This window comes from Nerophis lumbriciformis, linkage group LG25 (genome assembly GCF_033978685.3).
Source record: "Nerophis lumbriciformis linkage group LG25, RoL_Nlum_v2.1, whole genome shotgun sequence".
NCBI classification, from domain to species: Eukaryota; Metazoa; Chordata; class Actinopteri; order Syngnathiformes; family Syngnathidae; genus Nerophis; species Nerophis lumbriciformis.
The window spans coordinates 5,493,425-5,506,640 of NC_084572.2; the positions used below are offsets into that span (position 1 = coordinate 5,493,425).

General features: G+C 37.1%; 1 protein-coding gene across 3 annotated transcripts in view; it reads right to left on the reverse strand.

The window, feature by feature from the left end:
* LOC133621527 (zinc finger protein 800-like) overlaps positions 1-13,216 on the reverse strand; it is a 102,410-nt gene continuing 89,194 nt past the window's right edge. For all 3 annotated transcript variants that reach the window (XM_061983602.2, XM_061983601.2, XM_072916042.1), the window contains 4 exons: positions 12,595-12,757; positions 4,575-4,933; positions 1,114-2,199; positions 1-1,048 (listed from right to left, as the gene is read on the reverse strand). In XM_061983602.2, the coding sequence (XP_061839586.2) occupies positions 950-1,048; positions 1,114-2,199; positions 4,575-4,933; positions 12,595-12,757 (1,707 nt within the window). In that variant the 3' untranslated portion in view covers positions 1-949. The remainder of the gene's footprint in view (positions 1,049-1,113; positions 2,200-4,574; positions 4,934-12,594; positions 12,758-13,216) is intronic.

A 13,216-nucleotide genomic window follows, 5' to 3' on the forward strand; every position in this document is an offset into this window, starting at 1 on the left:
TTTCATGTGTTTTGTACATTCTTCTGAAATGTTGCAACATTAAAGAAAATATTCCCTGGCGTACTTTTGAGGTTTTTGTTCTCTCCTCACACAAAATAGAACATGACTGAAACAGAGATTATATTGGAACTAATATTAACATACACATCTTGCCCTTGTTGCGCTAACTTAAGTCTTTATGTTAAATATAAAAATAAACTTTCCAGCTATTGTCCCATGACATCTTCTCTTTGAACATTATGTACACGTTACTTCATGTCGTCCAGTGTTGTTCAGCGACCACCAAAACGCTTCTCCCATGGAAAAGGAATATTTATCACAACTTTGTGTGATCCGACTGAAAGTTAAAAAAAAAAAAATCTGTAGACAAAAGGACATTCAACACAATTAAAAAAAAGAAAATCCTTGATTTTGGTCGTCATAAATACTTTGGGGGGATTTAAAGGACCGGAGTGTTCAGAGTGGTTCACCTTTAAGTGAATAGAAATACGCACAACAGTGCCATCTTGTGGCCAGTTTGTGTCATCGCTGGCCTCGCTCAAGAAACAAATTGATGCAATATTTGGCTCCCGTGCAATAAAACTCCACATTGTGGTTTCCGTCCGCGTTTGTCCGCTAACTTTTCACCCGCCTTTGCAAAGTTTCGGCGTCCATTGTCCGTCAGCGGACTGCGAGCGGCGGGGGAGGGGCGGGTGAAAGACGCGGGAGGACTCAAACAAAGAGGCAGATTTCAGGTGAACATAAAAGGAAACAGCTGGTAAACGAGCGGCGGTCGATTAATGGCTGCCGCTTCTCGTCTCAGCTCTTCACACGCACGCACACACACACCTTTCAAGCCACTAACTCAAGTACACACTGACGCTCCTTTGTGCCGAGTGAATGGCGAGCAGCGGAGAGCGTCACAAAAGCGGTAAGAAGAGAAGTCATTTCTTACACGCTGTGTTGTTCCTCACACCAACGATTTGGAGCGCGTGCTGACTCCTTTCCTCACGCCGGCCACCGCCGCCACCGCGTTCCGGTGGCTGCGCTTGTGCGACTCCAGGTACACCTGTTAAAGACATGAGGGGTCAGGCTGCGAGGAGACGAGAGGAGTGAGAGAACGACGTTGCGTACCTTCTTGGCGAAGGCGCGCCCGCACTGGTCGCAGGCGTGCAGCGAGAAGTTCTTGGTCACTTTGACTTCGGTGGAGGCGGAGCTCTCCGCGTCGTGGCGGCGAGTGTGCGGCGCTGTGGAGGCGGCGGCGGAGTTGCGCTGGTGCGAGTGCTTGTCGCTGCGGCGGGTCATCGGGGGGCTGATGGGCCGAGGCTGCTGCTGCTTGTCTTGCTTACGGGTGACGGGCGGCGATGGAGCGGGGGACGGCGACGGCGCTTCCTGCTGCTTCCGTGCGGAGGCGGGGGCTGGGGCTGGGGCGGGGGCTGGGGCGGGAGGCGGCGCCGAGGAGGAGGCGGCGGTGCTGGCGGAGTAGTCCTGCTTACGGGTGACAGGAGAGGACAGACAAGTGGCGGGAACAGACGTTGGGCGTCCGTTCACTTCCTCCTTGGCGGGGCAGACTCTCTTGGGGTTGGTGCTGTTGAGGACGACCTCCGCCAGCCGCTTCACCGCCCTGCTCTCCAGCTTGGGCATGATCTTGGCCAGGTAGGAGGTGGACTTCTTGTGCACCACCGTCACGTGGCGCAGGACGTCCCGCTTGCGGCGCGACTCGTAGCGGCAGAGCGGGCAGCGGTAGAACTTGATGAATATGTCGTTGCCGTCCATGTGCAGCTCGATGTGCTTGGACAGGTTCTGGCGAGAGCTGAACTGCCGCTTGCACAGCTTGCAGAAGAGCTGCTTGAAGTCGAAGCCCACCGACAGTTTGGGTTTGGCGACGGCGCTTCCGGCAGACGCGCTCACCGGCGCCTTTGGGACCCACGGAGTTTCCTCTTCCTTCACCTTCAGGGCGGCGGGGGCCACAGCGGCACCTTTGACTGACCCCATGCTGAGGGCGGGTGACGGCGCCGGACTGCTGTCCATGTCGTCCTCTTCCTCTGAGGCTTCCACCACTTCCTCTTTGACCCGGATACTGTTGCTAGGCTGCATGCCGCTGCTGATGTTTGGAGCCGCTGTGGTGGTCGTCGTAGATGAAGACGCCGCCGTCGCTGAGCGGTTGGTTTTGACGCTGTAGATCTTGTGGACGATACGCATGTGTCGCTTCAACATCAGCTGCCATTGAGAGACAAACAAAGAAAGACAAATTGTTTAAGCATAAACAAAGTATCAAGTATAAACGTATACAAGTGTAGACAAAGTATACAAGTGTCAAAGTATGAACAAGGTATCAAGTATAAAAGTGTAAACAAAGTAAAAAGATAGGCGTACAACGAAGTATAAACAAAGTATAAAGTATAAAAGTAAAAAAGTGTAAAAGCATAAAAATGTAAACAAAGTATAAAAAGATAAGTGTAAAACAAATGAAGTATAAACAAAGTATAAAAGGGCAAACAGTTTAAAATATAAAAGTGTACACAAAGTATAAAAGTGTAAACAAAGTATAAAAGTGTAAAAGTATGAAAGTGTAAAGGCATAAAGTGTAAACAAAGTATGAAGTATAAAAGTGTAAATGAAGTATAAAAGTATAAAGTATAAAAGTGTAAAGGCATAAAAGTGTAAACAAAGTATAAAGTATAAAGGCATAAAAGTGTAAACAAAGTATAAAAAGATAAGTGTAAAACAAATGAAGTATAAACAAAGTATAAAGTATAAAAGTGTAAAGGCATAAAAGTGTAAAAAAAAGTATAAAATTATAAGTGTAAAACAAATGAAGTATAAACAAAGTATAAAATATAAAAGTGAAAACAAGGTATAAAAGTGTAAACAAAGTATACAAGTGTAAACAAAGTGTAAAGTATAAAGGCATAAAAGTGTAGACAAAGTATAAAAAGATATGTGTAAAACAAATGAAGTATAAACAAAGTATAAAGTATAAAAGTGTAAAGGCATAAAAGTGTAAACAAAGTATAAAAGTGTAAACAAAGTATAAAGGCTAAAAGTGTAAACAAAGTATAAAAAGATAAGTGTAAAACAAATGAAGTATAAACAAAGTATAAAGTATAAAGGCATACAAGTGTAAAAAAGTATACAATGATAAGTGTAAAACAAATGAAGCATAGACTAAATATAAAGTATAAGAGTATAAACAAAGTATAAAGTATAAAGGCAAAAAGTGTAAACAAAGTATAAAAAGATAAGTGTAAAACAAATGAAGTATAAACAAAGTATAAAACATAAAAGTGAAAACAAAGTATAAAAGTGTAAACAAAGTATAAAGTATAAAGGCAAAAAGTGTAAACAAAGTATAAAAAGATAAGTGTAAAACAAATGAAGTATAAACAAAGTATAAAGTATAAAAGTGAAAACAAAGTATAAAAGTGTAAACAATGTATAAAGTATAAAGGCTAAAAGTGTAAACAAAGTATAAAAAGATAAGTGTAAAACAAATGAAGTATAAACAAAGTATAAAGTATAAAAGTATAAAGGCATAAAAGTGTAAAAAAAAAGTATAACATGATAAGTGTAAAACAAATGAAGTATAAACAAAGTATACAATATAAAAGTGAAAACAAAGTATCAAAGTGTAAACAAAGTATCAAAGTGTAAACAAAGTATAAAGTATAAAGGCATAAAAGTGTAAACAAAGTATAAAAAGATACCGGTAAGTGTAAAACAAATGAAGTATAAACAAAGTATAAAGTATAAAAGTGTAAAGGCATAAAAGTGTTAACAAAGTATAAAAAACAAAGTATAAACAAAGTATAAAGTATAAATTGTATACAAAAAAGTGTAAACAAAGTATAAAGTATAAAAGTGTAAAGGCATAAAAGTGTAAACAAAGTATAAAAAGATATATGTAAAACAAATGAAGCATAGACAAAATATAAAGTTTAAGAGTGTAAACAAAGTATAAAAGTGTAAACAATGTATAAAGTATAAAAGTGTAAAGGCATAAAAGTGTAAACAAAGTATAAAAAGATAGGTGTAAAACAAATGAAGTATAAACAATGTATAAAGTATAAAAGTGTAAACAAAGTATAAAAGTGTAAACAAAGTATAAAAAGATAGGTGTAAAACAAATGAAGTATAAACAATGTATAAGGTATAAAAGTGTAAACAAAGTATAAAAAGATAGGTGTAAAACAAATGAAGTATAAACAATGTATAAAGTATAAAAGTGTAAACAAAGTATAAAAAGATAGGTGTAAAACAAATGAAGTATAAACAATGTATAAAGTATAAAAGTGTAAACAAAGTATAAAAATATAAAGTATACATATGTAAACACATAAAAGTATAAGAATATAAAATACGCAGGTGTAAACAAAGTATAAAAATATAAAGTATACAAATGTAAACACATAAAAGTATAAATAAAGTACAAGAATAATATAAAACATATAGGGGTACACAACATATCATTTTTATCCCCCTCAGAACCATCGTCCTTTGCAGTGGACATTTGTTTTTGCATAACTGCGCTAGACAAAACACAAACATTCACTGTAAAGGACAGGATATCAAAATAAAAGCGCGGGTGAACTAACCTGGGAGCTGTAGTTCCTCTTGCACAGCGTGCAGCGACTCGGCGCCTGGTTGGCCTGCGGAGGCGGCGGCGGTTGACTCTGTGGCTTGGCGCGGTTTTGACTGACAGGGGTGGCCTTGGTGGCGCCGCCGCTGCTCCCGCCTGGCGGCGAGGCGCCGTTGCTCTTCCTGGGGGGCGTGGCCTCCACAGAGAGCGGCTGGCCGGGCCTGGAGGCGATGGTCGGGGTGATGGCGTCCCGCCGCAGGCCGCGGTGCACCTCGTCGTAGTGTCGGCGCACGTTGGTTTTGGTGGCAAAGACTTTGTGGCACACGTGGCAGGACTTTCCGGCCGGCGTGCTCCGAGGCCGAGCCCGTGGCCGACCTACACAACGGCGACAACAACTTTCAGTTTCAGTCTTGATTTGGGGATTTCAGCGCTGCAAAAAATGAGGAAAGCTGTAACCCAGGGGTGTCAAACTCCTTCTCATTGAGGGCCACATCGCAGTTATACAACCGCCTCATGATAATATGTAATAAAATAATAAGTTAATGCATGTGATTAATCATCGCATACATCATGTATATCAGGGGTGCTCACACTTTTTCTGCAGGCGAGCTACTTTTCAATTGATCAAGTCGTGGGGATCTACCTCATTCATATATATAATTTATATTTACTTATATATGAAATATATGTTTTTGTTAACAAGTTAAAGGTGTTTAATGATAATACAAGCATGTTTAACACATATAGTTAATAAAATAAAGGTGTTTAATGATAATACAAGCATGTTTAATACATATAGTTAATATTGTTAACAAGTTAAAGGTGTTTAATGATAATACAAACATGTTTAATACATATAGTTAATATTGTTAATAAGATAAAGGTGTTTAAAGATAATGCAAGCATGTTTAACACATATAGTTAATATTGTTGATAAATTAAAGGTGTTTAATGATAATACAAACATGTTTAATACATATAGTTAATATTGTTAACAAGTTAAAGGTGTTTAAAGATAATACAAGCATGTTTAACACTTACAGTTAATATTGGTAATAAGTTAAAGGTGTTTAAAGATAATACAAGCATGTTTAACACATATAGTTAATATTGTTAACAACTTAAAGGTGGTTAAAGATAACACAAGCATGTTTAACACATATAGTTAATATTGTTAACAACTTAAAGGTGTTTAAAGATAATACAAGAATGTTTAACACATATAGTTAATATTGTTAACAAGTTAAAGGTGGTTAAAGATAATACAAGCATGTTTAACACATATAGTTAATATTGTTAACAACTTAAAGGTGTTTAAAGATAATACAAGAATGTTTAATACATATAGTTAATATTGTTAACAAGTTAAAGGTGTTTAAAGATAATACAAGCATGTTTAACACATATAGTTAATATTGTTAATAAGTTAAAGGTGTTTAAAGATAATACAAGCATGTTTAACACATATAGTTAATATTGTTAATAAATTAAAGGTGTTTAATGATAATACAAACATGTTTAATACATATAGTTACTATTGTTAACAAGTTAAAGGTGTTTAAAGATAATACAAGAATGTTTAATACATATAGTTAATATTGTTAACAAGTTAAAGGTGTTTAAAGATAATACAAGCATGTTTAACACATATAGTTAATATTGTTAATAAGTTAAAGGTGTTTAAAGATAATACAAGCATGTTTAACACATATAGTTAATATTGTTAATAAATTAAAGGTGTTTAATGATAATACAAACATGTTTAATACATATAGTTAATATTGTTAACAAGTTAAAGGTGTTTAATGATAATACAAACATGTTTAATACATATAGTTAATATTGTTAACAAGTTAAAGGTGTTTAAAGATAATACAAGCATGTTTAACACTTATAGTTAATATTGGTAATAAGTTAAAGGTGTTTAAAGATAATACAAGCATGTTTAACACATATAGTTAATATTGTTAACAACTTAAAGGTGTTTAAAGATAATACAAGCATGTTTAACACATATAGATTCCTTTCTTTCATGAAGACAAGAATATAAGTTGGTGTATTACGTGATTCTGATGACTTGCATTGATAGGAATCAGACAGTGGTGCCGATAATGTCCGCATTTTCGAATGGAGGAGAAAAAAAGTCCTCCTTTCTGTCCAATACCACATAAAAGTGGTTGGTTTTTGCCATCTTATTCGTCCAGCTTCCGTACTCCTTTGTATACACTTTACAAGAAATACATTGTCGGCAAACTCCGTAGCTTGCTAGCTTGTGCACGCCAGCTTTCTGAGACTCTTATTTTGTAAGGCAGGCAGGATGAAGCAGCACTTTTATTGTGCAACTGTGCAGTCGGTCTTTGGAGTTTTGACGACAGGTACGGCGCCAGAGTCTGTTGAAATAAAGTGTTTCTCGCCTTCCTGTCGGTAATTTTAATGAGCTGGCAGCAGCCAGCGTCATCTCAGAAGACCCTCGGGTGCCGTGAATGTCAATCAAGTGACGAAAGTGACGTCATAGTGAAGCTTTATGATCGCTCATTTTAGGACTATTTTTTTAATGCCTGGCTGGTGATCGACTGACACATCCTCCATGATCGACCGTTAGCTCGCGATCGACGTAATGAGCACCCCTGATGTATACATTCAAATTAATCATGCTATTTATATTAACCGTACATGCTGCTTTACTTCGACCAAGGATGGTTACCTGAAAAGCGGCACGGGTGGTTATTTGGTCAAAGATGAGGAGACACCGACTGCATATTGCACTTCAAAATAAAATCAGATGGGACTTTCGATAAAAATCTTAGCAAGTTTTGAGCAAATTAATGACTGAAATTAAGTAAAACATTTTTTTTAAATGTTCCTGGATGACATTCTGACAATAAAATTGCATTTGCGTCCAAATATTGGGCTTTTTTTTTTTTTTGTAGGTTAATTGAAATTATACAAGCTAGTAATAACCTGTGATTAATCACGATTAATCCAAATTCAAAGTTGTGATTAATCATGATTAATCCAAATTAGGGATGTCCCGATCCAGGTTTTTGCACTTCCGATCCGATACCGATATTGTTTTTGCATTTCCGATCCGATACCGATACTGGCCTATCCTAGCATGTATTGAAGTTTAAAGTTATTTAGCCTACTTAGTTGTCAGAATCATGTTGAAAAGGGTTTTAGTACTCTTGATAACAACTAGCCAGCTGAATTAGGGGAGTTTGAATAATACACAATGGTTGGTAACAAGAAACTGACCTGTTTATTCAAGGATAAACACAAAATAGACAAAATGATACATGACAAACAGAAATGGCATCATTGAACTAGGGCTGGGCGATATGGCCTTTTTTTAAATATTGCGATATTTTAAGGCCATATTGCGATACACGATATATATCTCGATATTTTGCCTTAGCCTTGAATGAACACTTGATGCATATAATCACAGCAGTATGATGATTCTATGTGTTTTGATTGATTGATTGAGACTTTTATTAGTAGATTGCACAGTGAAGTACATATTCCGTACAATTGACCACTAAATGGTAACACCCCAATAAGTTTTTCAACTTGTTTAAGTCGGGGTCCACTTAAATTGATTCATGATACAGATATATACTATCATCATAATACAGTCATCACACAAGATAATCACATTGAATTATTTACATTATTTATAATCCAGGGTGTGGAGGGGGGCGCCTGATGTAAGTGTCAAAAAGACAGCCAAAAGAGTTTGATATGAGAATAAATCTAAAGTTAAAATATAGGGTAGAAATGCACCCATTTGCAGGAAATGTAGTCTTGATTTTCAAAATTTTCTTTCAAGGCTTGCATGTCTACATTAAAACATTCTTCTTCATACTGCATTAATATATGCTACTTTTAAACTTTCATGCAGAGAAGGAAATCACAACTAAAAAAATTCACTAATTTTTTCATACGGTGTTGATGTGGAAATTTTTGCCTCGGCATTTTGATGGTGTGGGCGTGTGGCACCGAACGGAGATAAGCGTCTCGACAGACGTTACAATATTTGAACAATGATGACGAAAACTGTTGTCTCTGTCGTGTCCGTGTGTCGAAAATTGTTATGCGCTTATTTTTTTATTAGATTTTGTGCGTGGCATAGATTTGCTATGCGCAGAGGACGCTTAAACAGTGCGCAATTGCACAGGCGAGCACCTTAGAGGGAGCGTTGCTCGCACGGCTGCGCTAGCATCACAGCTAACGTTAGCCATGCTGCTACCTCTCTGCTCGGGGAGGACGTATACGTATGTGACGTATGACGTGACAGTATGTGACGTGTGTAAGAAGGTGCGCTTGCTGTCTGTGAGAGGGAGACACAGGAAAGAGTGAGAAGAGCCTGTCGTGTAATGCCAGCAGCTAAAAGCAACTGCGTGAGAATTCACAGACCTGTGGATGTGTTGAAGGTGTGCTGGGAAATGCGGAACGGAAATTAGGGAGCAGCAGAAAAGTGGAATGTATTATTTAAATCGGTGCGTTGGAAAACACGGACCGGATTTTTTTTTTTAAACTGGATCTGGATCGGCATTTTTCCATGCCTTGCCGATACGCAATTTTTGGCAAATATCGGCAGCCGATCCGATCCAAATATCGGATCGGGACATCCCTAATCCAAATTCATATTTGTGATTAATAATTAATCCAAATTTAAAGTTATGGTTAATCACGATTAATCCCAATTCAAAACATTGTAACTAATCTTGGTTAATCACAATTCAAAATTTATTTTTTTTTTTTTAACATTTGATAGCTCTTATTATTACACAATTATCTATGTATTTGTCATATTTTTAATACAATTTGATGGATACATTGTTTAGAATTCATAACCCAGGTGGACAAGCAAATGCAGCATTTTATTCAGAATTTTTTCTTGGGAATATACAGTACAGGCCAAAAGTTTGGACACGCCTTCTCATTCAATGTGTTTTCTTTATTTTCATGACTATTTCCATTGTAGATTGTCACTGAATGCATCAAAACTATGAATGAACACATGTGGAGTTATGTACTTAACATAAAAAGGTGAAAACATGTTTTATATTCTAGTTTCTTCAAAATAGCCACCCTTTGCTCTGATTACTGCTTTGCACACTCTTGGCATTCTCTTGATGAGCTTCTAGCACACCTGTGGAATGAAAACCATTTCAGGTAACTACCCGTTGAAGCTCATCTAGAGAATGCCAAGAGTGTGCAAAGCAGTAATCAGAGCAAAGGGTGGCTATTTTGAAGAAATTACAAAATAAAACGTGTTTTCAGTTATTTCACCTTTCTTTGGTAAGTACATAACTCCACATGTGTCCATTCATAGTTTCGATGCCTTCAGTGACAATCTACAATGTAAATAGTCATGAAAATAAAGAAAACGCATTGAATGTGTCAAGACTTGGACTATGGCGTGGTTTGTTCTCCCGAGGTGCAAAAGATTTGGACCAGATATGACTTGCAGGTGAATACATATTTAATTTTACTATAACAAAAGGAACAAACTAAAAGGCGCGCACAAGGCGGAAGTACAAACTTGACAAATGAAACAAATACTTGCACGTGGGCAAAAAACTAAGGACAAAAGTCGCTAACTGTGGCATGAATCGAAAAAACTTACTTGGACATGACCAGAGGTGGGTAGAGTAGCCAGAAATTGTACTCAAGTAAGAGTACTGTTACTTTAGAGATGTATTACTCAAGTAAAAGTAAGGAGTAGTCACCCAAATATTTACTTGAGTAAAAGTAAAAAGTATGTTGTGAAAAAACTACTCAAGTACTGAGTAACTGATGAGTAACATACACACACATATCATACATATATATATATATATACATATATATATATATATACATATATATATATATATATATATATATATATATATATATATATATATATATATATATATATATATATATATATATATATATATATACACACACACACACACATATATATATATATATATATATATATATATATATATATATATATATATATATATACACACACACACACATATATATATATATATATATATATATATATATATACACACACACACACATATATGTATATATATATATATATATACATACATTTATATATATATATATATATATATATATATATATATATATATATATATATATATATATATATACACACATATATATATATACAGTATATAATTTATATTTATTTATTTTGCCGTTTTTGTTTACATGTTAAAGGTGTTTTAATGAATATACATGCATGTTTAACACATAAAGATTCCTTTCTTTCATGAAGACAAGAATATAAGTTGGTGTATTACCTGATTCTGATGACTTGCATTGATTGTAATCAGACAGTAGTGCTGATAGCGTCCACGTTTTCAAATGGAGGAGAAAAAAGTTCCTCCTTTCTGTCTAATACCACATGAAAGTGGTTGGTTTTTGGCATGTTATTTGTCCAGCTTCCATATTCCTTTTTATACACTTTACAAGAAATACATTGGCGGCAAACTCCGTAGCTTGCTAGCTTGTTTGCGCTGGCTTTCGGAGACTCTTGTTTTGAAAGCGCAGGCGCGATGGAGCGGCACTTTTATTGTGAAGACAGGAACTGTGCAGTCAGTCTTTAGGCTTTTGACGGGATGTACGGTTGAAATAAAAAAGGGTATTTTTTCCTTCACACTTTTGATTGATTGATTGAAACTTTTATTAGTAGATTGCATAGTACAGTATATATTCCGTACAATTGACCACTAAATGGTAACACCCCAATAAGTTTTTCAACTTGTTTAAGTCAGGTCATGTGACCGCCTGGCTCTGTTTGATTGGTCCAACGTCACCAGTGACTGCATCTGATTGGTGGAACGGAGTGAACGTCACCAGTGACTGTATTTGTTGAAACGCAGGCACTATGAAGGTCTGTCTGACAGACCAAAACAAACAAAGCGTGCATTAACAGATCGATAAAAATTAGTAGCGAGGAGCGAGCTGAATGTAGATAAAAGTAGCGGAGTAAAAGTAGCGTTTCTTCTCTATAAATATACTCAAGTAAAAGTAAAAGTATGTTGCATTAAAACTACTCTTAGAAGTACAATTTATCCCAAAAGTTACTCAAGTAGATGTAACGGAGTAAATGTAGCGCGTTACTACCCACCTCTGGACATGACATGAAGTGCGCAGAGGTAAACAGAGTGTGACAGGGGTATGATGTCGCCAGAAAGACAAACTGAAAACAATGAACTTAAATACTACAGACATGATTAGTGAAAACAGGTGCGTGACTCAAAACGTGAAACAGGTGCGTGACGTGACAGGTGAAAACTAATGGTTGCTATGGTGACAAAACAAGAGTGCACAATGAGTCCAAACGTGGAACAGGTAAAACTAATGGGTAACCATGGAAACAAGACAAGGGAATGAAAAGCAGGAACTAAAAAGAGTCCACAACCAGACAGCACATGACCAAACAAAAACATGATCAACACAGACATGACAGAAAGAGGAGAAGGTTTGGCCTGTACTGTGTGTTGATAATATGTCTGTTGAATGATCAGATACAATTAAAGTCCAAATACATTCAATTGTAATGTCAAAAAACAAATACATATAGTGAGAAAAATCAAGTGCTTGACTGACTCACATTTTTTCTAGGGGCCACACAAAACCACATGGTGGGCCAGATCTGACCCCTGGGCTTTGAGTTTGACACTTGTGCTGTAACCCATTATCTGCAGCAGTGGCAGCCCTATATGCACCTGAATACTGGACTTTCTCAGGAACAGACCTTAGAATGTCAGGATAGGAAACACCTCTCCTCTCCTCCTGAACACAGGGGCACCTCAGGGACGTGTCCTCAGTCCCCTCCTTCACCCCCAGCGACAACATTTACATTTACTACGGCGAGAGGCCAGTGGATTTATCAACAATCAATCTCAGACACGCCACAGATCATTCAAGTGCAGAACCAAACAGCCTAAACAAGTCCTAAAGACGTGCCCCGCCCCCCCAAGTGAAAGCAAGTCCCTCACCTTTCACCATGGACAGCAGGCTGGTGGGTACGGTCCGCGTCTCCGTGAACTTCCGCAGCTCCTCCAGTTTGGTCTGGTGCATCTTGCGGCAGTGGCGCCTGATGCTGCGGCGCGAGTTGAAGTCCTGACCGCACAGACAGCAGGAGATGGTCACATCATCCACCTGTGCAGGGCAGAAACACAAAACCGTGACTGTACTTGTACATTTGTACATCAGTTCTGTTCCAGTGTGGAACACGCAAACGATACAATGTAATTCAGCACACAATTCCAGTTGTTTCATGACAGCACGTCCGAAAAGGAGTAAAGCATGCTTTTTTGAAATGGACAGCCACTGCATGTAGGACACTTAAAGGGGAACATTATCACCAGACCTATGTAAGCGTCAATATACAGGTAAAAGCCAGTAAATTAGAATATTTTGAAAAACTTGATTTATTTCAGTAATTGCATTCAAAAGGTGTAACTTGTACATTATATTTATTCATTGCACACAGACTGATGCATTCAAATGTTTATTTCATTTAATTTTGATGATTTGAAGTGGCAACAAATGAAAATCCAAAATTCCGTGTGTCACAAAATTAGAATATTACTTAAGGCTAATACAAAAAAGGGATTT